Genomic DNA, 23084 nt, shown 5'->3' on the forward strand with positions numbered 1-23084 from the left:
GGAGCGGTCTTTGATTATTCTTTCCGTCTGACTCCTCATCCCTGTACTGATGTCTGATTTCAGATGCTGCCACCCCAATGTCTTACCTCTGCTGGGTCTCTGCACTGGAGAACAGTTTTACAGCTTGATCTACCCGTACATGGCAAATGGTTCTTTACAGGACAGACTCCAGGGTCAGGTAAGGGGCTCGGTCATGGTCAAAGAACAGGATTAGGCAGCACCCAGTTGGAGAATCAGGGTTAAGGACTTTTAGGAGTCCAGAGGGGAAGGGGGCCTTCGAGAGACCCTTCGAGAAGAGGAGGTGGGCCAAGATAGATAAGATCTGGCTAAACATCTTCAGGTAAAAACCTATTTAAAATGTTTTTTGACAAGAGGCATTTAAGTCAAGAGCAAGACAAAGGTACCCCATCGTGCTATATTATTCAACATTGTTCTGAAGTTGCTAGCCAATGCAATAGGACAAGAAGAAGAATTAACTGAGTATGGAAATTGGAGGCAAAGTTTTATTAAAAAATGCTATTCTAGTTAATTCCTATTTGCTCGTGAATTTATGGAATATTTCAGAAAAGTTACAAGAAACTGGTGCCTTGACCGCCTCTGGGGAGAACTATGTAGATGGAGCATAGGTTGGAAGAGAAACTTTTACTCCACACCCTTTTGACCTTTTGCAGGTCATACTATGTGAGTGCTGTATCTATTAAAATTACCATTTTTAAGACAAGCCTCCTTCCCATAAAATCCTCAAACAGAGGGTAAAAAGTCATTCTGCAACAGAATTATTGCTTCCCTTGTCAGGGACCAGACGAAGCAGTTATTCATGGTATAATAATGATTGGTAGCTTTGCTGAACTCTCACTGTGTGCAAGACACCTTGGTAATGGCTTTACACATCTCCTTCGGACCTTGCCACAGCCCTGGAGGTTTCCCCCATTTTCAAAAAGAGGAGTCTCTGGCACAGAGAGGCAAAATGACTTACCCAAAGGAACACAGCTGACACATATCAGGGCTAGAGTTTAAACTGGGTTTGTGTGGCTCCAGATTCCAGAGTTTTTTAGAAGAAATCCATTAGCGAGGCCAGTTCTTAGAGGATGTGGGACCTAAGAGACGACCTAAAAAATAAGAGGTGATTTTGCTTGGACATTCAGTGGCAGGTAGGGGAAGGTAGGGGGCTTTAGACCACCGATAATCCCCATCAGCTCCTGTGAGATCTCCCCAAATACTTATAAAATCAGCCCATGTGCTTGGTGTGCCAACACAAGCTCCCTAGCTCCTCTCCCAACCAGCCCCTCCTAGAGAAGAATTCCAGAGCTGCCACATGATAGTCATGATAAAAATAACTTCTGTTTTTTGAGCACCCACTGTGTAACAGGCACTATGCTAGGGGCATCATTCACTCCTTTGAATCCTTACAACAACCCTAAAGCATAGGGATTAACATTTCTATTTTATATCTGATGAAGCAGAGGCTCAGAGACGTTGAGTGTCTTTTCCGAAGTCACACAGCTAGTGCATGTCTGAGCTGGGATTTATACCTAGATGTGTCTGATGTCCAAACCGGTACCCTGCCAGTAAACCATGCTGGCCGAGCCCTGTTGCAGAGGACATGAGGGCGGGAGGAGAGACAGGAGCCCAGGACCCTGCCACTGGGACTTTACAAAGGCATATGTGTGACTGTTTTCTCCTCCTCTTCTTTCTCTTAGGGTGGCTCGGACCCGCTCCCCTGGCCCCAGCGTGCCATCATCTGCTCGGGGCTGCTTCATGCCGTGGAGCATCTGCATGGCCTGGAGATCATCCATGGCAACGTCAAGAGGTGAGAGCGGTGGGCTGGGCCCCACCCAGGGCTGGGCTACAGGGACGAGCTGTTGCACACTCCTGGGTCCCATTCCTCTCCCTCTGTCTCTCTTCTCTTTCACTTTCTCTCCCTTCCTTGCCTCCCTTGGGGCTCTTCTTTCTTTGTTATACCCTCGAACATCAGTGTTTCTGGGTTGTACTCTGTCCCTGATTGCTGTCAGCGTGAACTGCCTGTCTCCACGTTTGTCTTTCCCTAACGAAAGTATTTCCCCCAAAAGCTTGTCGGTATTTCCCCAACAAGCCCTCCACTCACCTGCTGTATTTCACTTCCCCTCCAGCAGCTGGTCTGGATCAGGTCCTTAAGCTGTGGGCCATGTCTGCCAGGCTCCCTGGGCTTTGGAGCTCCTTGTTCAGGGTCTTTGCGGAGACCCGTTCTTTTTTTTTTTTTTAATTAATTATAATTTTTGGCTGCGTTGGGTCTTCGTTGCTGCACGCAGGCTTCCTCTAGTTGCGGCGAGCGGGGGCTACTCTTCGTTGTGGTGCGCGGGCTTCTCGTTGTGGTGGCTTCTCTTGTTGCGGAGCATGGGCTCTAGGAGCGAGGGCTTCAGTAGTTGTGGAACGGGCTCAGTAGTTGTGGCATGCAGGCTCAGCAGTTGTGGCTCCTGGGCTCAGTAGTTGTCGCTCGCAGGCTCTAGAGCGCAGGCTCGGTAGTTGTGGCTCACGGGCTTAGTTGCTCCGCGGCATGTGGGATCTTCCCGGACCAGCGCTCGAACCCATGTCCCCTGCATTGGCAGGCGGATTCTTAACCACTGCGCCACCGGGGAAGTCCTGGAGACCCGTTCTTGCTTGTGCATCTGTTGTCACAGATACTGTGATGCAAGTTAGGTGTGTACCCCAGCATATCAGTAACGTGCTCCCAAGACTGGAAGCACGGAGAGGGATTCCAGAAGATACCAGAAGATCTGGCAAAACTGAACTCGAAACCATAGAATTCATACTTCCTCAGAGTTCTCTCCCCATTTGGCAAATGGAAGCCCTTTCCTCTTTTCTCCCCCCTGATTTTTATTTGATTGCACAAACAATTGTAATAGCAAGAAAGGAAATGAAAGGGCAAGTGGTCATCCTGGCCCTGCTGCCCTCACTCACCAGCTGGCCGCCATTTTTCTGGGTTTTTTCCCACCCCTGCCCACGCAGACATCTCAGCCCTAAGATAGCACCGTTACCTGTTTACCAATTCATATTCTCTTTTTCCCCATGAGTTAAACATGGTAAACATTTCCCCACATTGCCTGTCATCATTTTTCATGACTTCTTAGTCTTCCATTGAAGGTATTTGCCCATAATTTACATAAAAACTCCTAATAGTGGATATTGGAATTGCGTCTACTTTTTATGACAAAACCAAAGGCTTTATTGAAAGGGGGCGCTTGAGTGGAGAGCAGCAGGGTGAGGGAACCTAGGAGAACTGCTCTCTGTGTCTACTTTTTGAAAACCATTTGGGGTTAGTTTGAATATTTCTATACTTGAAGCTTAGTTTTTAAAAATTTTTAATTTTTCCTCTGGAGTACTTTCTGAGAGTGTTCATTCCCACGGTCCAAGAATTTTTTTTTTTTTTTTCTCTGTACGCGGGCCCCTCCTCACAGGCTCCGGACGCGCAGGCTCAGCGGCCATGGCTCACGGGCCCAGCCGCTCCGCGGCATGTGGGATCTTCCCGGACCGGGGCACGAACCCGCGTCCCCTGCATCGGCAGGCGGACTCTCAACCGCTGCGCCACCAGGGAAGCCCTCCAAGAATATTTTTATCGCTCTTCTTATTCCCCGTGATCTGGGCAGGTTCAGTCCCAAAGGATGCTGGCATTTAGATGTGAGTCAGCTGGGCCAGAGCTGGGGGTTGGAGCAGCTTCTGAAGAGATGGAGGCGGCACAGCCTCTGGGCTTGGCAGGCTGAGGTTGATCCGGGCTGACATCCATGGATGGCTGCACCTGTCTGGCCACCAAATGCCATTTCTGGGACAGCAGGACTAATCTTAGCTCCATCCCCATTTGCTGGTGGAGGTGGGCTCCCAATCCCCACCCCCCGTCAGGACTGGCTTATAAACTTGTTGAGGGTCTTCAGTGACCCTAACTTGCTGGCACTGCTCACTACTAAGCTGTTTTCCAAAAGAGTTTCCATGGCAACCTCTTCTTGTCTACCTCAAAACAAGAGGGTTCTCTCTGCCTTCTTTCCCACAGCTCCAATGTCTTGCTAGACCAAAACTTCACCCCCAAGCTGGCTCATTCGATGGCTCACTGGTGTCCTGTCAACAAAAAGTCAAAATACACCACGATGAAGACCCGCCTTTTCCAGGCCTCCACTGCATATCTTCCAGAAGATTTCATCAGGGTGGGGCAGCTGACAAAGCGAGTGGACATATTCGGCTGTGGAATAGTAAGAGCTTCCTTCTCTGCTCAGATCTGGGCCTGTACACATTTGTCCTTCCCATGGCTCCTTTGTAAGCACATAGTAGAGGCTCTTAGAAATGTTCCACCAAGTACAGCAGGGGTTGGCAAACTATGGCACACAGGTCAGAACCAGTCCAATGGCCTATTTTCTATGGCCTATAATTAAGACTAGTTTTTACATTTATAAAAGATTGAATAATAATAGCAACAACAACAATCATAATAAAAGAATATGTGACAGAGATTGTTTGTGGCTCACAAAACCTAAAATATTTACGATCTAGCCTGTTACAGAAAAAGTTTGCCAACCCTTGAAGTAAAGGCCCCCTGCCCCATGAGTGTCCAGATTCCAATAGGCTAAAGGTACCTCCTGACTTCCCTGATTCGCATCCAGCCAGCCATCTAATTATCTATCCAGTTGTCTGTTTGTTCTTGTTTGTTCATCCATCTGTTTTGTCCATCTGTCCATCCATCCATCAGTCCAGTTGTTATCCAACCATTCATCGGCAACAGCCACCCATCCATTCAGTATCTATCTACCCATCCAACCTCTGTCCTTGTCACCACTGCTGTCCTTCAGTACTGTGTGTCAGGCACTTGGAATGTAAATGTAACTATAACACAATCCCTCCCCCAGGAGTTCATGGTCTGAGTGTAGCAGTCTCCAAAGAATACCAATTCCCTGAGATCTCAATAGGTTTGATGTGTTTAAAGGGTTTTGATGTGTTTAAGTAGGTTTAAGAAATGCTGGGTTGAGCAAGGTTAAGCAGGAAAAAAAAAAGTTACCACAAAATTAACAAGAGCCTTTCATATGGTACATAGCCTTTAATCTGGTAATTGTGAATTCACCACCACCCAGCAGTGGTATGGAGGTGGGCTCCCAATCTCCACCCCCCGTCAGGACTGGCTTATAAACTTGTTGAGGGTCTTCAGTGACCCTAACTTGCTGGCACTGCTCACTACTAGGCTGTTTTCTGAAGGGGTCTCCATGGCAACCTCTTCCCAAAATGTTTCCCAAATTCCCTTGACTATGGAACCTTGTTTTCTTAGTATCTCTAAGCATCAGACACCTGTGGATCCCGGTCTGGGACATGCTGGCTGAGAAAAGTGACAGTCGCTGGCTGACCTCTGCCAGGAGCCAACAGCTGCACCTTGGACCTTGCCTTCTCTCTTCCTCTCCAGCCTTAAACTCTATACTTCCTCTCTTTGACCACAGTCTGTCCATCTACCTCTCCCACTAATGCCCTTCCTCTGAGCCACTTTCTGCCCTCAGCCCAGCCTCCACATACCAGATTCTGCTTCCCTCTGTCTCCCAGCCCATCGGCCCTTCTGGTTTACTTGTCCCCCAATTCCCTCCCGCCTCCCCCTCCTCGCCCCCATCAGCCCACTGCGAGGGGCTCAGTGAAGCTCAGCAGGGCCAGCCCAAGCTCCTGCTCCTTTAAGAACCAGTGGAACTGAACCCCAAGGCTGCCAGGCACTTATAAGGTAGAGCTTAAGAGCATGGGTTTGAGTCCCAGCTCAGTTACTTTCAGCTGTGTGACCTAGGGTGTCACCTATAACTCTGGGCCTCAGTTTTGTCCTCTGGAAAATGGGGGTATTCATACATATGGAGATTAATAAGATAACATATATAAACTGGTTAGCAGAGTATGTTGCATAGGTCAACATGATTATTATTATTGTGGTTACCGTTATTCTTCCTACCTTCACACCCTCACTCTTGATTCTGTTTACTCTTGACTTTTTAACTCAGCTCCTGATGCAACAATTGACTTTCCTATTCACTCATTCATTCATTCAGTGAGTGCCTACTGGCTCCCTTCAGTCTTTTTCTCAGCCCTGCCACTGATGGATGGTACGATTTTGAACTTTGGTTCTTGTTGTGGGGAACACTGCATTTCTCTGTGTGTTTTTTTCTTAATTTATTTTTTTATTGACATATAGTTGATTTACAGCGTTATGGTCATTTCTGCTGTACAGCAGAGTGACTCAGTTATACACATATATACATTCTTTTTTATATTCTTTTCTATTGTGGTTTATCCCAGAATATTGAATATAGTTCTCCGTGCTATACCGTAGTAGGTCAGTGTTCTTTTTGATGAGCTCTAAGTAACCTCTGTAAAAGGCCTGGCACAGGGCCTGCCGTGTGGAAGAGGCAGAGGAAATGTCTGTCTATTTATTTCCTCTTATTCTTCCCTCCTGCCTTGGCAGGACCCCAGCTGGAGTCCCTTTTCCATGGGCTCCTCCGCCAGCTGCAGGGATGCCCTCTGCTGCCCCCTCCTGGCCAGTGCCAGTCTGTTAGTAACCCTGCAGGCCCTTTCTGAGTGGAGGAGTTCTTGGCAGTGATGTGACCTTATTCTGACTTTGAGAGAAGTTGTGGGAGGGAGATTTGACACTAAGATGGAGTACCCACTGCCTCATATTTACAACCACTAGATCACCACGTACCACATAAGGATACAGGCTCAGATGCGGCGTGTGGGATCTTAGTTCCCTGACCAAGGATTGAACCCGCACCCCCCTGCAGTGGAAGCGCTGAGTCTAAACCACTGGACCGCCAGGGAAGTCCCCAGATTTTAGTTTCTTGCCCAAAGATCACCAAAGCATGTAAGGAACAGAGTCAGAATTTGAACCCAGGTCTGTCTGACTATGGACCCCTTAGCCAGTGTGCTGTTATCTCTGCTGAATTTCTGTTCAAAGCAGGTTTCCCATTTATTAAGATACAGATCACAGTTTGTCAATTTTGTGGTGGCTTACACTGGCTCAGGGCTGTGCTCCTTTCTTAAATGGATGTATTAATGAACAAATAATGTAAATAAAGGCCTGTGGATGAAACGTGCTGTAGATACTGCCGAGATTTTCTGTCTAGAATAGGTGTCTGCACATGGATTCCTCCTTTTCTTGAGATTAACATAGCAGTGCCTGCTTACCGTTCCTGATGGGTTTTAAATGAAAATATCTTTAGTATATATAGTGTGTGTATGTATATGTATGTGTGTATACAGATAGATGTATATATGTATATATATATAGAGAGAGAGGTGTGTGTGTGTATCTTGTCTATCTATCTGATGGTAATACACAGACATTTGGTTTTCATCCTCCCTACCTTGCTATCAATTAACTTAAACCTTCTCCTAGTAGCTGGGTGGTGTGTTTAGCTGGAGGAGGTGTTTGGTGATAATCCCACGTTCCAGATTTTGGGCAAGTGTCTGTGCTGGCAGATGGCAGAGCCAGGCCTGGAGCTCAGAATTTGTTCCTGAGAAGGAACTTCTTTCTTGGCCAGAAGCTCCTGGGTGAACTTGTGCATGTGTGTGTGAACCGTGCTAACTCCCTGTTCTCACAGGTGTTAGCTGAGGTCCTCACTGGCATCCCTGCGATGGACAACAACCGGAGCCCGGTTTACTTGGTAAGGGAACCAGTCACTTCTTTCTCACAGCTATGAGGGGTCTAGGGGTGGGGAGGGCAGGGACCTCCACTTTACCCATTTTACAGATGCTAACGAGGCCTCAGTCCAGGGTTTGATTTGTACTTGTGCAAAGTAGCTGTAACCTTCCCCCTGCACCATCCAGGCAACAATTACTTTTTCATGATAAGAAAGTTTAGAATGTTTAGGGGAAATCCATGTCTTCTCTCTGCATGTCAGGCAATCATATAGAGTTTGTCTTTATTTTTTTATTTTTTAAATTTTTTGGCCGCGTCATGCAGCATGTGGGATCCTAGTTCCCCAACCAGGGATGGAACCCATGCCCCCTACCGCAGAAGCCCAGAGTCTTAACCGCTGGACCTCCAGGGAAGTCCTAGGGTTTGTCTTTAAATTGGTGAAAGTTAATTTCAGCCCTTTTAGGTTTCGATAATAAAAACAATAATTTCCATTTTGTAGGTTTATAAGAACTGTCATTCAAATATATGTGTGCGTGTGTATAGTGTCATTTCAAAAATATAACAACACGTCCAACTGTGTGTTTGGCACTTTACATATGTTACCTTCTAGGCCCTCTGAATCCCCGTGGGATTGATCAAGCCGTTATGTTCACCTACAGATGAGGTGAGCAGGCTCTGAGGTTTGCTTGAGATCTCAGCTTTACTAAGTATCAGAGTCGAGATTCTGAGTCACATCTGCTGGACTGCAGATCCTGAGTTCTTTTTTTTGTTCTTTTGGGTTTTTTTTGCGGTACGCAGGCCTCTCACTGCTGTGGCCTCTCCCATTGCGGAGCACAGGCTCCGGACGCGCAGGCTCAGCGGCCATGGCTCACGGGCCCAGCCGCTCCGCGGCATGTGGGATCCTCCCGGACCGGGGCACGAACCCGTGTCCCCTGCATCGGCAGGCGGACTCTCAACCACTGCGCCACCAGGGAAGCCCAGATCCTGAGTTCTTAACCCCAGTGCTCTCCTAACTGTTTAATTCTCATGACAGTCCAACCATACGGATTCATCATCGTTATTATTACCATCCCCATTTTACATATGAGAAAACTAAGGCCAAGGTGAAGAGACGTATCTTATGACCCCCAGCGAGATGGTGGAGCTGGGATTTGAACCCATGTCTTCTGCAGAGCTCTGACCCCTGTGCAAGCCCTAATCCTCTTCACTAATTTGAGAGGGGAGCACTTTTCTGACTTGATGTGGAGGCCATTGGAGCAGCTGGCTTTTTTGTGACTAGGCTCCAAAGGCATCCCCTTCACCCTGGGGTGGGACGCTGAAGACCTCCCCTATACGCGGACAGTCACGACCTGTCCCTTTGCTGAATTCCCAGAGCTCTGCCCCTTTTGGGCACCAGGCCCCTGGTACTGCAGAGAGGTCGGTTTGGTCAGCTCAGATGTGGTTCGGGGCAGTTTGGGACAATTTCTCATATTCCGACAGTTTTCTTCAGATGTATTACCCAGCACATTCACCCAGGGATTGAATGTCACAGGGGAAGGAGCCTTTGGAGACACTTAGGTGAAACTTTCCAGAAGGCCTTTTTGGTAAATGGTTTCTAAAAACATGGAGGAAATAATTTTTTTTTAATCTAGTTTCTTTCTCTTCTTCTGGACCCAAATAGGGTCTCCCATCATCCCTTGTTGTGGTACTTATAATTCATTGTGCAAAAAATTAAAATTCAAGTCAGAGATGAAAGCTGTGGCCAAGTGGGTCCAGGGTGGGAGGAGCCGGCCTCTCCTCCACACTCGGGAGTGTTCATGGCTGCAGTGTCTCTGGAGGTCATTGGGTGGTTTCCATCAAAATTTAAAATGTGTGTACCCTCTGATGCAGCAATTTCACTTGTACACTAGGGAAACGCATACAAGTAAGAAAGACAGAGGGACGAGGATGTTCGTTGTAGCACTAGTTATGGTAGTGAAGCATTGCTAACAAGTGAAATATCTATCAATTGGGAGGCGGTTAAAAAAATGACGATATGATCATACACACCATGGAACACCATGAAGTTATTTATAAAAAAAGCTTTATGAGTATGTTTGTAAATACTTATAATGAGGATAAAGTGTATAATATGATAAATGTTGACATTTGTGTTTATCTGTGAAATCGTCACCAAATCAAGATAATGAGCATGCCCACTACCCCAGAAGTTACCTCTTCTCATTTGTCACCCTCCTCTCACCCCTCCCCACCCTGCCGTCCCCCGCAGCCATTGGTCTGCTTTCTGTCACTGTACAACTGTACAAAAGTTTCTCTTTTCTGGAGTTTCCTGTAAAGGAAACCGTAGAGAGTGTCTGTGCTCTTTTGTTGTCTGGCCTTTCCCACTCAGCATAGTTTTTGTGAGATGCACCCATGCTCTGTTTGTGTGTTGGAGTTCATTTCTTTAGATGCCAAATGATGCTCTAGTGGGTGGATGTGCCCCCATTTGTCCATTCACCTGTTGACGACGTGTAGGGTGTTTCCAGCGTTTGGCCAGTACATATAAAGCTGCTGGTACCTTTGTGTGGGGATCTCAGTGTGGACGTATGCACTTATTTCTGTCAAGGTGTAATTCACACTTTTGAGGTATACAAAAATGGTATGAGTTTTGACAAACGTAGATGGTCGGGAGACCACCACCACAATCAAGATATGGAATATTTATTTCATTACAGAAAATTCCCTCACGTCCCTTTATAGTCAATCCCCTTTCCCCCCTTCCAGGCCTTGGCAACTCCTGATCTAGTTTCTGTCTGTGTCGTTCCATCTCTTCTGGAGCGTCGTGTAAGTGGAATCATAGAGCGTGTGCCTGTTCGTTTCGGGCTCCTTCCACTTAGCGTGCTGCCTTTGAGATTCATCCATGTTGTATGTATCAGTGGTTGATTCCTCGTGCTGCTGGGGAATACTCCGTTGTATGGATGTCCGACCATTTGTTTATCCATTGACCAGTTGCTAGACATCTGGGTTGTTTCCCGGTTTTGGCAATTCTGAATAAAGCTGACATAAACTTTCTTATTTTAGAAAAAGCAAAACAAGAGAGACGTATATGTTCTGACAGGGAGATATCTGCAAGTGAGAAAAAATCAAGTTCAAAACAGTATATATAGTGTGATCCCGTCTTTGGCACTAAATAGATGAATGAATTTACAAATTGTATCTTATATTTTCTTATTTATCTGGGGCTAATATAGTACCTACCTGATAGGGTTTAGTGAAGATTAAATAATATGTGACGTATGTAAAACAGTGACTAGAACATAGTAAGCCCTCTGTGTGGTAGCTATTATTACTACTATGCTTATTTTAATAGCTCTTAGGAGATTGCTTGCCATTGTTATTGTATATAACTAAAGTGATTGTAACTGTGGACTTTTATAGCAGAAACTCTAGAAAAATGTAATCCAGCCTATTAGCAGGGGTTGCCTTTGGAGAGTTGAAATAAGGGGAGGGGTTAACTTTTGCCCTAAAACTTCAACTGCTTCTATTTTAGTTTTTAACAACAACAAAAAAATGTTTTTAATAATACTGTTGATTTTGACTAATTTCTTTTTAATTAAAATGTTTAATTCAAGTAATCTGCATACTTGGCTTAGAAAACGTAGCAGCACCTAGCAACTACTCCAGGCCTCTTTCCCTGGCCTGCCCTCAGGGACGCCCACTTCCTTAAAAAGTCCTTTTTATGGGGCTTCCCTGGTGACGCAGTGGTTGAGAGTCCGCCTGCCGATGCAGGGGACGCGGGTTCGTGCCCCGGTCCGGGAGGATCCCACGTGCCATGGAGCGGCTGGGCCCGTGAGCCATGGCCACTGAGCCTGGTGCGTCCGGAGCCTGTGCTCCGCAACGGGAGAGGCCACAACAGTGAGAGGCCCGCGTACCGCAAAAAAAAAAAAAAAAAGTCCTTTTTATTATGGACAATTTCAAACATACACAAAAGTCAAGAAAAGAATATAAGGAATCTCCATTCATCCATCCCATCAGTTATCAACATCATGCTTTTCTTATTTCTTTTGCAACCCCCAAACCATTTTTGTCTGTGTATTTTCAAGCAAATCCCAGATATTGTTATTTCACCCATAGAATTTAGTTTTCTTAATTACTTATTATCATTTAATACCCATTTCATATTTAGATGTCCCAAATTGTCTCAAAAATTACTTTTTAAAGTTGGTTCATTTGAAACCAGATGCAAGCAAGGTGCCGTGTTTCTGAAGACTTTGGTTCTCTCACTGCGCCCCTCCCCCCTTCTTTCTGCCTGGCATTGCATTTTTGCATAAAGTGGGTCGCTTCTGTGGTAGACTCACGTGCTGGATTTTTCTGATTGCATCTTGTTGTATCCTTAACTTGTTTCTCTGTTCCCCCTGTTTCCTGTGCCCTGGTTGTCAGCCCTTGAGACTTGATTAGAATCATGGTCTAGGTGGTTCTGTGTACTTCCTTTTGCATCACAGCCTGAGGAGTGCGGCAGACTGCCCTCCTTTTAGTACTAAGATTCATCAGGGTTCACGTGGAGTTGCTGAGTCCCTCCATTACTAAGTTCCCCGTCACTCTGCCTCCGAGTGTTCTTGATGGAGGATGGCGTCTTGTGATGGCGGTTACTGAGTGAGACCCAGGATTTCATGGGCGGTAGTCAAGTGGGGAGCATCTTCTTACACCGTTCCTTCAGGGCAATCACTATGCACAGTTTCTCATTTGTTTCAGATGGTGGTAACCTCCATATCCGTAAATAATACGCTTCTATTCTTATTTACAGATTTGTCAACTTTAAATACCATTACACTTTTAAAAAAAATAAATTTTATTCATTTATTTATTTTTGGCTGCGTTGGGTCTTCGTTGCTGCATGTGGGTTTTCTCTAGTTGCGGTGAGCAGCGGCTCCTCTTAGTTGCGGTGCCCGGGCTTCTCATTGCGGTGGCTTCTCTTGTTGCAGAGTGCGGGCTCTAGGCGCACGGGCTTCAGTAGTTGTGGCGCGCGGGCTCAGTAGCTGTGGCTCACGGGCTGTAGAGTGCAGGCTCAGTAGTTGTAGTGCACGGGCTTAGTTGCTCCGCGGCATGTGGGATCTTCCCGGACCAGGGCTCGAACCCGTGTCCCCTGCATTGGCAGGCGGGTTCTTAACCACTGTGCCACCAGGGGTGTCCCACCATTACACTTTTTAAAAAGATAAAAATTTAAAAAGGCAGAACTCACATGAAAGAATCGTGCAAAGGGGCATTTAAAAATGAACCCCTTGCCAGTTTTAGGTTTTCAGTCTACAGGTACTGAGTTATTGATGGTGTCAGGTGTCTAGGTATTTTTTGGATTCTTAGAAAGCCCATTTTCTCAATTGGGAAACTGAGGCAGAGTGGGGACTATTTTGTTTTGTTCTTGAAGCAAATATCACAACCCATGTCTGATAATCTCTGATAATATTTTACTCTGAATTATAACTATTTGTATACAAAGCTGTATGAAGCAATAAAAATTTAGTTTTACATTTAATAAATCACTTCTATTAAAAATAATAAAATTACACAAAAAGGAAGAAACTTAACCAGAAAATAAATTAGCTTGTACAATATATGAAAACATTTGTAAGGAACTTACTATCTGCCAGGTACTGTTCTTGGTGTTGGAGATACAAAGTTAAAGTTCTTACGCTCCTGGAGCTTTCATTCTAGGGGAGGAGAACAAAGGATACTTAAGTAAATGAAAATATGTGTAGTTCCAGGCCAGTGGTAAGTGCTATGAAGAAATGTGAAGTAATGTTAGGGGACAGAGTGAAAGAGTTGGAGGAGGGCTGTTTTAGGTCAGGGAAAACTTCTTGGTGTAGGTAACATCAGAGCAGAGACCCAAATGAAGGGAGGGACCAGGACATGATAAAGCTCAAGGGAGGGGCATTCTAGACAGAGAGAAGAATAAGTGCAAAGGCCCTGAGGCAGGATGAGCTTAGGGGCTTCCAAGATAGAAGGAGGAGACAGAGTGGCTGAGTACAGTGAGCTAGAAGGACAGAGGGAGGAGAGGAGATGGGATAGGTCTGCAGGGGCCAGATTGTCACAAAATCTGGGGTTTCTGAAGGCCATAGTTAACAGATGGGGACGTATTATAGGAGGTCAGGAACTGTTGGTGTTAAAAACAAACACACAGGGCTTCCCTGGTGGCGCAGTGGTTAAGAATCCGCCTGCCAATGCAGGGGACACAGGTTCGATCCCTGGTTCGGGAAGATCCCACATGCCGCGGGGCAAGTAAGCCTGTGAGCCACAACTACTGAGCCCGCGCTGTAGAGCCTGCGAGCCCAACTACTGAAGCCCGTGCGCCTAGAGCCCGTGCTCTGCAACAAGAGAAGCCACCGCAATGAGAAGCCCGCGCAACGCAAGGAATAGAAGCCCCCGCTCGCCACAACTAGCGAAAGGCCGCGCACAGCAACGAAGACCCAACGCAGCCAAAAATAAATAAATAAAATAAGTAAATTTATTAAAAAACACACACACACAAAAAAACCCTTTTATTTTTCCAAATATAAATGCAAAACAGGCTTGTAGAGCATTTAGTAAATATAGGAAAATATAGAAAATAAAATAGAAATCATTCTTGGAGATGACTACTGTTAATATTTTACACCCTGCCCCCTGGTATTTATTCTATATATGTATATATACACACAGTTTATATTATTTATATTTATATATTTATATTTTATATTATTTATAACATGGATTTTCAATTTTTGCATTTTATATAGCATGAAATATTACACAATATTTTTATATAATGCATGTAGCATATAACATAAAGTGCATTGAAATATTTCTGTATAAATATTTTATATAGTTATTTAAAGTATTATATATTATATATAAATATATATTATATATTGTATGTTATATATAATTATATAAAATGTTTTATGTAGTTATATGTGTAACCATATAAAATACTGTATATCTATGAAATATCATTACAAATACGTATATATAAAACATATTGTTTAAAGTATACAATATTTTATATATAAATATGTATATATGTAGTATATACATGGAAAATTTATATATAAATGTTATAGTGTTTACATAAATAAATACACCACAAATATAAAAAAATACATATAAATCTCATATGTTAATATATGATAGATTAATGCACTATATACTATATCAATCAATATTATACATAATTATATTACATATTAATTTCCTATATTTAATATATTTAATCAGTACAAGTAATATATTTGTAACCTATTTATATAAGTAGGTTTATATTTATATAAGTTGCAAATAAGTAAATATATACATGTGCAATGTAATATATAATTTGTACTATACAAATATATAGTAATATATTTATTATTATTTATACAGCATATCTTCTGTTTTAGGAATAGTTCAGATTTCTGCTTTCTAAGTAGCATAAAATGTTGTAACATGTAAATACAAAATTTAAAATATAAAAATATACATAATATTATATATAGTACATCTCCTATTAAATATACATGTGTCAGAATCCTACATCCTAAAATGTTTATTTTGTATCATGAGAGATTTTTCCTGTAAATGTTATTAATAAGATGAGTTATTGGTGTAAGTAAAGTGCTCAGCACGTAGTAAGTACTATATAAATGGTAGCTATTATTACTATTAATTATTATCACTAATAGACTATTGAATGTTGATTGTGTCAAGTATCACACTTCTTCACACGTTATGCTTTAGATGCCCTATGTCATTTAATTTTTGTGTTAGTCCTATTATCCCCATTTTCCTGATGAAGCAACCCAAGGCCCCCCTGCCTGACGGGGCTTATGAGTGTGGTATGGAATGCCCTGTACATGTGGGGAATTTAGCAGTTCTCCAGTTCTGCCGTTTTACTTGGTCCTGGGATCCTTGCAATTAGTTTTAAAAACACTGTTGGTTTTCTGAGTGTTTGCCGCTGTGGTGCAATCCTGGAGGTGGGTGGGGCATGTGTGGTTAGACTCCACACCCCTGCAGCTCACACGGGGGGTGTTTCCACTCTTCTTCCCACAGAAGGATTTACTCCTCAGTGAAATTCCCAGCAGCACCACACGGCTCTGCTCCAGTAAGACAGATGTGGAGAAAGTGATGGCCAAGGAGATCTGCCAGAATTACCTGGAGAAGAGAGCAGGGAAGCTGCCAGAGGCCTGCGCCGAGGCCTTGGCCATGGCCGCCTGCCTCTGCCTGCGGAGGCGCAACGCCAGCCTGGCGGAGGTGAGCCTAACGTTCAGCCTTCCCCCAGTGATGAGCCCTGTCCTGCGTCAGCAGGGCCTCGATTCCCCGGCTGCATGAGTCTGCTTTACCAGGGGCTCTGTCACGATCCCTTTACCGATGCCTTTACCGAGAAGTGATTTCGTACACCAGGGCCATATTTGTTTGCAAACAGCAGTGTCTGCTGGAGCTCCCAGCAGCCAAACTGGAGTCTGGTCCTGAGGGTGCCCAGGACCACACCCTCGGATATAACAGAAGTCCGTCTGCTTTCTCTGAACGGGCTTTATTTCTCCTCCTCTCTGTAGGCCCCTTCTCATTCCCTCCATCCTCTTGGTCAGGGGATACAGCCGTATTCATTTACATGTCATGGTTCTGTCTTCACTGAGCAGCCCAATTCCAACCTCTTAGTGAGAGAAACTGATTGGCTTAGCTAGGGTCAGGTGTCTACCTGTTGGCCTATCAGGTAAGGTGGGGGTCCGGTATATAAACCCGGTGGCCAGGAGGTCAAGCCTGGAAGGTGGAAGGGCCAGGTTCCAGAGAAAGGGATCATTCCTTAACCCATGGACTAGGCAGACATCAACCACCACAGAGGATAAAACATTTTCCTATGGACAGGATATGCAGAGGGGGTTTCCATGGTAACAGGTGTAAATTTGGGCACCGACTTTACTAGGCCTTTCTAAGTACAAAATAACTGCCTGAGAGGGCTTATAGAGATCATCCCACGGAGTGATTTTCAAGGGGTGTCTGACAGAGAGGGGCTCCTTGGGAAGAGGCAGGAAGAGGGCTGTGGATGGCTGCAGGCCCCACCCATGACTCCAACCAGACATCCACTGTCACTTCTCATAATTGTATTGGGTTCTCAGTATTTTATCTGAGGAAAGGGTTTGGTAGCTGAAAAAAAAAATCTTCAAACACCACTGTTAGGGCTTCCCTGGTGGCGCAGTGGTTGAGAGTCCGCCTGCCGATGCAGGGGACACGGGTTCGTGCCCCGGTCCGGGAAGATCCCACATGCCGCGGAGTGGCTGGGCCCGTGAGCCATGGCCGCTGAGCCTGCACATCCGGAGCCTGTGCTCCGCAACGGGAGAGGCCACAGCAGTGAGAGGCCTGCGTACTGCAAAACAACAACAACAACAACAACAAAAAACACCACTGCTATAGCCCAACCCTCCCCTTTTACAGATGGAGATGTTGAGGCCAAGAGAGGGGGAGATGAGGCCAGAGGGAGTTTCTGTCAGAGCCCTCTGGACTCCTGGCTCAGCCCCAGCTCTACCCTCTTGCACCAGGACATGGCAGGAGCTAGAGACCAAGTCACCGCTCTCAGTCTAGGCTGTGCTCCAGCTGCCCGTGTGCCACAGTGTTCAGTCACTCATTCAGCAGTGGTGTGCTGGGCCCCGGGGATATATCGGGGAACAAGGCAGGCCCAGTTCCACTTTCCTGGAGTTCACAGACATTGTGTAGTAACCACCTGGTGAGCGCTGGTGTAGCATATTACGGGAGCCCCACGCAGGACTTTCCCAAGGAAGTGATGTGTAAGCAGATGAAGAGCAACCGAAGCAGAAGGAACAATTCATGCAAATAGCCTGAGTTGAGAGAGAGCTTAGAAGGTCAAGGGCCTGGAATAAGGTCAGAGTGACTAGAACACAGAGTACCTGGGGCAGAGTGGCTTGTGATGAGGCTGCTGGGGAAGGAGGAGCCCGACAACAGAGGGCTTTGCAGCCACAGTCAGGATTTTGAGGAAGTCACTGGGGGTATTAAGCAGTGGCAGGACATAATCAGACTTATGTTTTAAAAAGATGTCTCTCCCTCAACCACTTATTCTTTCATTCCTTCATTCATTTTACTCTTTTGTTCAGTGTATCACTTAAAGTACATTCAAAGAAGCTGCTATAATGAGGAGACTCCAAGTGAGATAAAAGTTTGTTCTGTTTAGCTCAACAGTTTGAATGTAGGCAGTGCAGAGCTGATGTCGCAGTGCCGCAGTATTGGGGATTTGGGCTCCTGTATTGTTGCTCTGCTACCCTTATCATGTGACTTCCACTTCGGAATCCAAAAAGGCTGCTCTAGCTCAGGCCATCACATCTGCATTCCAGCCACTAAAAGGGGGTTAAAAAGGAGAACATATACCCTTCCTTGTAAGGGTGTGACCTGGAAATGCACATATCACTTCTTCTCCCATAGGCCAGAACCTAGGCCAGAACCTAGTTATGTAGTTTTGTAGTTTTTAGCTTGGCAAGTATTTATTGGGCATATATTGTGAAGATTTATCTCAAAAGGTGACATTTGAACTGGGCCTTGAAGCATGAGGAAGCATTTGCTATGTAGAATAAAGGGGATAGGGTACTTTCATATACAAAGAGGAATGAAAATGGTCATTGTCCGCAGTATTTCACAACCAAGCTAGGAAGTTGAGAGGTCAGTAGGGTCATGGCCTTGAAGAGAAGCAGACTTGGGTTTAGTGGTCAGCTCTGCCACTCACTGACTGGGTGACCTTAGGCAGGGAACTTAACCTCTCTGATCTTTTAATTTTTTATTTCTAAAAAGTCATTTACATTATGTGTCAAATGTGCTTTGTAAACTGCAAGGCACTGAGCAAATGAAATTTGTTATTTTTACTAAGGGTAGGTTTGTGTGCCGTTTATGTGTGTGTGTGTGTGTGTGTGTGTGTGTGTGTGTGTGTGTGTGTAAAGAAGAAATATTCCTTCCCTGCCTGCCTCTAATTTTACTAACCTCCCTAACCAGAAAAGCCCTCAAAGGCAATATCTATATTACTTAGGGCATTTCTAGCTGAAAGTGATAGAAACTCAACTCGAATTATTAGATTCGACCCACAGACACACACGTAACCACGTAACAGAGAAGGAAGCAGGGAGCCTATGAATGAGAGGATGAATGATTTATTGCTCATTTAACCAAACTGCAGGCAGCATAGGTATTGCTGGGGCAGCTAGACCCAGGGTCTCAACCAGCAAAAGTACAAATATCTGTATCTCTGTGCCTGTGGTGCGTTCTCTCTCTCTTCCCCAAGGTGTGTGGCTCTGTGGCTGCTGTGGAAGAGCAGCTGAGAGGTCAGGAGACGTCGCTCCCTTGGAGTGGTCTTTCCGAGTGCACAAGCTCTTCCTCCAATACCCCAGAAGAAACGGACGACGTGGACAATTCCAGCTTCGAAGGCTCCTGCTGCGTGAGGGAGGCACCCTGGGCCGGGGCTGCCTACTCGCCTCCCCCCCCAGCGGATGGAGAAAGTGAGCTGCCGGCTGGTGGGGCAGTGGAAGCTGACTCCTCCTCTGAGGCCCGCGCCAGTGCAGAACCTCCCCAGGATGGTAAGCGTGGGATCTGAGTCCTTATACACTCTCATTTATGTCCCCAACTCAGTCTATCATTTATTCCTTCTCTCCCGCATTCACGCGTTCATTTGCTCATCCAGCTGTTCACCTACCAGCTGGCCACGCCAAGAGAGTCCTCCTCCTTCTCCCCCGGCCCCCGATGTCAAGTCCCTCACTCAGTCCTGTCCACTGACCTAAATATCCCTCTGCTCCATCTGCTTCCCTGCATTGCCCGTCCCCGTCCCCTTACCCCTCATCTAAGCTACTCTCCTCTTGCTGGATGAGCGCACAGCCTCCCTGTGGCCTCCCTGATCTGCTCTGGCCCCTCACCAGTTCTTCATCCAGGGGCCAGCCAGAGTGGTTTTTAAAAACAACTCATGTCACTCCTCGTTTAAAGCCCTTCTGTGGTTCCCCATTGCACTTAGAGACCAAGTAAAAACTCTCCCTTGGGACCAGCAAAGCCCCTTGTGGTCTGTCACCGGCCGCCTCTCTATGCTTACTTCACACCTTGCCAGCTGCTTCCAAAGATAGCTTCTATTTCTGACCCTGGGGTCCAAACACACCAGGTTTCCTTCTGAAATAAAAATTCGGAAGGCCTTTACAATTCAGCGTCCTCATCCCCTGGTAAACGTGGCTCTGTGAATGTCTCAGGCTCTGACCTTTCCTGTTGTTCCTCCTCCCACATGGAGGTGAGTGGAAGAAGAGAGAGAGAGTGTAAGCTTCTTTCTAACATTGCCCCCCACCCCCAGGGGAGAAGCATGGAAGCCCCTCCTCTCTGAAAGGTGGGGGCAGGTGACAGGCCTTCCCTGAAAAGGCAGAAGCAATGACAATGCTCATTCCACTCAGGGCCTGATTCAGAAGTCCGATTTAAGTGAAAAACTCTGACCAAGTCTGACTTTCTAAGAATTATAACAACTGTTTCCAAATACCTTTTGTTCAAGTTCTTTACTTTCCATTGAATGTCAGCTACAGAGACTTCGTGGAAAATTGAGATCAATGAGGCCAAAAAGAAACTGATGGAGAATATCCAGCTCTACAAAGAAGAGAAACTGGATAGCATTGAGCTTTTTGGCCCTTGATGACTCGAACATAGCTGAGGACCCTCGTCCTCCATTGGAAAAATGAACGTCAATCGAGAAAAAGATCTAAGGAAGAATCAAGATCTCCCAGGAAACACCAAACATCAGCTTCCCTTGGGTGGCGGCAGAGACACTTCCATTTTACCAGAGTGAGTTAGGGGAGACGGGACCTCAGCTTTCAGAGACACAAAAATCCATGAAGTCCTCTTCCTTTCTGAGATTTGTCAATCAGAGCTCTGGGTTATCAGGAGACTGAAGGGGAAACCCTGATACATGAGCCCAGGATGTGGGCGATTTTGTGGTTCCGGGGAGCATGTGACAATAACCACCCTAATAGATGCCATTGCCTGGCTCTCACCCTTGACAACCGATTGAGCATTCTGAGCGCTGATGGAACTTTCCAAAGCTAAGATCTCTGGGTAATATTTGCTACCAACCGCCTGCAAACTTCCATGACCTTTACATGAAAGACTTTCAACTTGTGTCCCATTTCGGTGCTTCACTCCCTTGTCAAGGTCTCAAGTTTTACAAATGCCAGACACCTGGCAGAAGGCTCTGGAGGTTTTCTGCTTTCTCTTTCAGAAATATTGCAGCCCACAGATATTTATTTAATGCCCACTCTGCACCTTTATCCTCCCATTCCACTAATGCTAATATTTTAAATAGTTTTTATTTAGAGAGTATGTATTATTTATGGCTGTAGATAAAGAACCAGGAGAACTAGGTTCATGTTTGATTCTGCTGCTAATTTAATTTCTGGAACCTCAGTTTCCTTGTAAGTAACATGCATTCATCCTCCCTCCCTGGGCTGTTGGGGAGGAACGGGTGAGACATGGCTACAGAAATACTTTGAAAATGCACTTGTCCTGTTTTGTTAAATAAATTTTTAAAAAGACATTAAGCGTTTATTTTTCTCATGTACCTAACATTTATCGCAGTGGGTATATTTCTGAAAAGTCACGTTGCAAGTCTTTTAAAATTCAGCGTGTCCTATTTTATTTTTTATTTTTTCATAAATTTATTTTATTTATTGATTTTTGGCTGTGTCGGGTCTTCGTTGCTGCGTGTGGGCTTTCTCTAGTTGCGGTGAGTGGCGGCTACTGTTCGTTGAGGTGCGCGGGCTTCTCATTGCGGTGGCTTTTCTTGTTGCGGAGCACGGGCTCTAGGCGCGCGGGCTTCAGTAGTTGTGGCTCGCGGGCTTAGTTGCTCTGCGGCATGTGGGATCTTCCCGGACCAGGGCTCGAACCCATATCCCCTGCATTGGCAGGTGGATTCTTAACCACTGAGCCACCAGGGAAGCCCTTACTTTTATTTATTTATTTATTTTTGGCTGCGTTGGGTCTTCGTTGCTGCACACAGGCTTCAGTAGTTGTGGCGCTTGGGCTCAGTAGTTGTGGCTTGCAGGCTCTAGAGCGCAGGCTCAGTAGTTGTGGTGCATGGGCTTAGTTGCTCCACGGCATGTGGGATCTTTCTGGACCACGGATCAAACCCGTGTCCCCTGCATTGGCAGGTGGATTCTTAACCACTGTGCCACCAGGGAAGTCCCACCCTTGTCTTAAACTCTGGTGGCTGTGAGGATTCAACCAGAGTCCGTGTTATGTGCCCTGAATATGACCTGGCGTGTGGTAATCACCTTAAAATTATGAGCAGTATGTTTCCAAAGCGTTTTGAGCAATAGAGGACAGTTGCCAATTGGGTAATATTACCCAGACAGATTTGCATTTCTAGACCAGGGCTTCACAAATTTCCGAAGAAGTCAGAGAACCACTTTGAGAATCTATGAAAGCTTTGGACCTTCTTCCTCCAGCAAGCTGTAAATTCATACACAATTCTGTATATGAATTCCAGGGGTTCATGAGCACCAAGGTGTCTTTCCATGAATTCCTAGAGGGAACGCCTGACTTTTTTAAGGTAATAGATGCACACAGCAACAAACAAAAAACCCAAACAGTACAAAAGATTACATGGGGGATTCCCCACTGGGATCTTAGTCCCTCATTTCTTCTTCTCAGAGGCAACGGCTGTTACTAGTTTGGGGATTCTTCCAGAGATGATAAAAAAAATGTTTTTAAAAAATCTTTGTGCTCAACTTCATTAGTTATTAGGGAAATGAAAATCAAAACCACCATACAGAGAGACACCCCTGGGGGAAAAATATCTTCTAAAGAGATTTCTGAGAATGACCGGAAATTCCAATTAAAATGAGATAGATTTATTTTGACAAATATTGCAATACTAACAACATTTCTCTGAATGTGGGTACTAAGCATTCCAGTGACTTTATCATGTATGTTAAAAATTAAACATTTGTCATCTGTTTTGTCATTCCTATCAGGTATTTAAAATAAATTTTATTAGGTATTAGAAAAAATCAAAACCACAATGAAATAACCACTCACACCTGCTTGGACGGCTGGAATGGAAAAGACAGACAAAAACAAGCGCTGGGGCTTCCCTGGTGGCGCAGTGGTTGAGAGTCCGCCTGCCGATGCAGGGGACACGGGTTCATGCCCCGGTCTGGGAAGATCCCACATGCCGTGGAGTGGCTGGGCCCGCGAGCTATGGCCGCCGAGCCTGCGCGTCCGGAGCCTGTGCTCCGCAACGGGAGAGGCCACAACAGTGAGAGGCCCGCGTACCAAACAAACAAACAAACAAACAAAAAAACAAGCGCTGGCAAGGTTGTAGAGAAATTGGAACCCTCATACATTGCTGGTGGGATTGTAAAATGGCCAGCCACTTTGGAAAAGTTGGAAAAGTTAAACATAGTTTCCATATGACCCAGCAATTCCACTCTAGGTATCTACCTAAGAGAAATGAAAACATATTCATACAAAAACTTACACACCAGTG

General features: G+C 45.4%; 1 protein-coding gene across 6 annotated transcripts in view; it reads left to right on the forward strand.

The window, feature by feature from the left end:
- The window catches only part of LOC111169948 (von Hippel-Lindau disease tumor suppressor), a 72595-nt gene extending 51466 nt beyond the window's left edge, over positions 1-21129 (forward strand). For 3 of the 6 annotated variants that reach the window (XM_089919706.1, XM_022564639.3, XM_089919705.1), the window contains 7 exons: positions 64-178; positions 1701-1810; positions 4022-4217; positions 7581-7643; positions 15635-15835; positions 18861-19152; positions 20122-21129. In XM_089919706.1, coding sequence (XP_089775832.1) covers positions 64-178; positions 1701-1810; positions 4022-4217; positions 7581-7643; positions 15635-15835; positions 18861-19152; positions 20122-20234 — 1090 coding nt within the window. In that variant the 3' untranslated portion in view covers positions 20235-21129. Of the gene's footprint in view, positions 1-63; positions 179-1700; positions 1811-4021; positions 4218-7580; positions 7644-15634; positions 15836-18860; positions 19153-20096 lie in introns of all 6 variants that reach the window. The other 3 variants (XM_089919704.1, XM_089919702.1, XM_089919703.1) reach the window with 3 other exon arrangements.
- Positions 21130-23084: the final 1955 nt, after the last annotated feature.

The sequence above is a fragment of the Delphinapterus leucas genome, chromosome 10, assembly GCF_059928025.1.
Source record: "Delphinapterus leucas isolate spDelLeu-1000000601 "Yukka" chromosome 10, BTC_Dleu_Yukka2, whole genome shotgun sequence".
In the NCBI taxonomy this organism is placed as follows: Eukaryota; Metazoa; Chordata; class Mammalia; order Artiodactyla; family Monodontidae; genus Delphinapterus; species Delphinapterus leucas.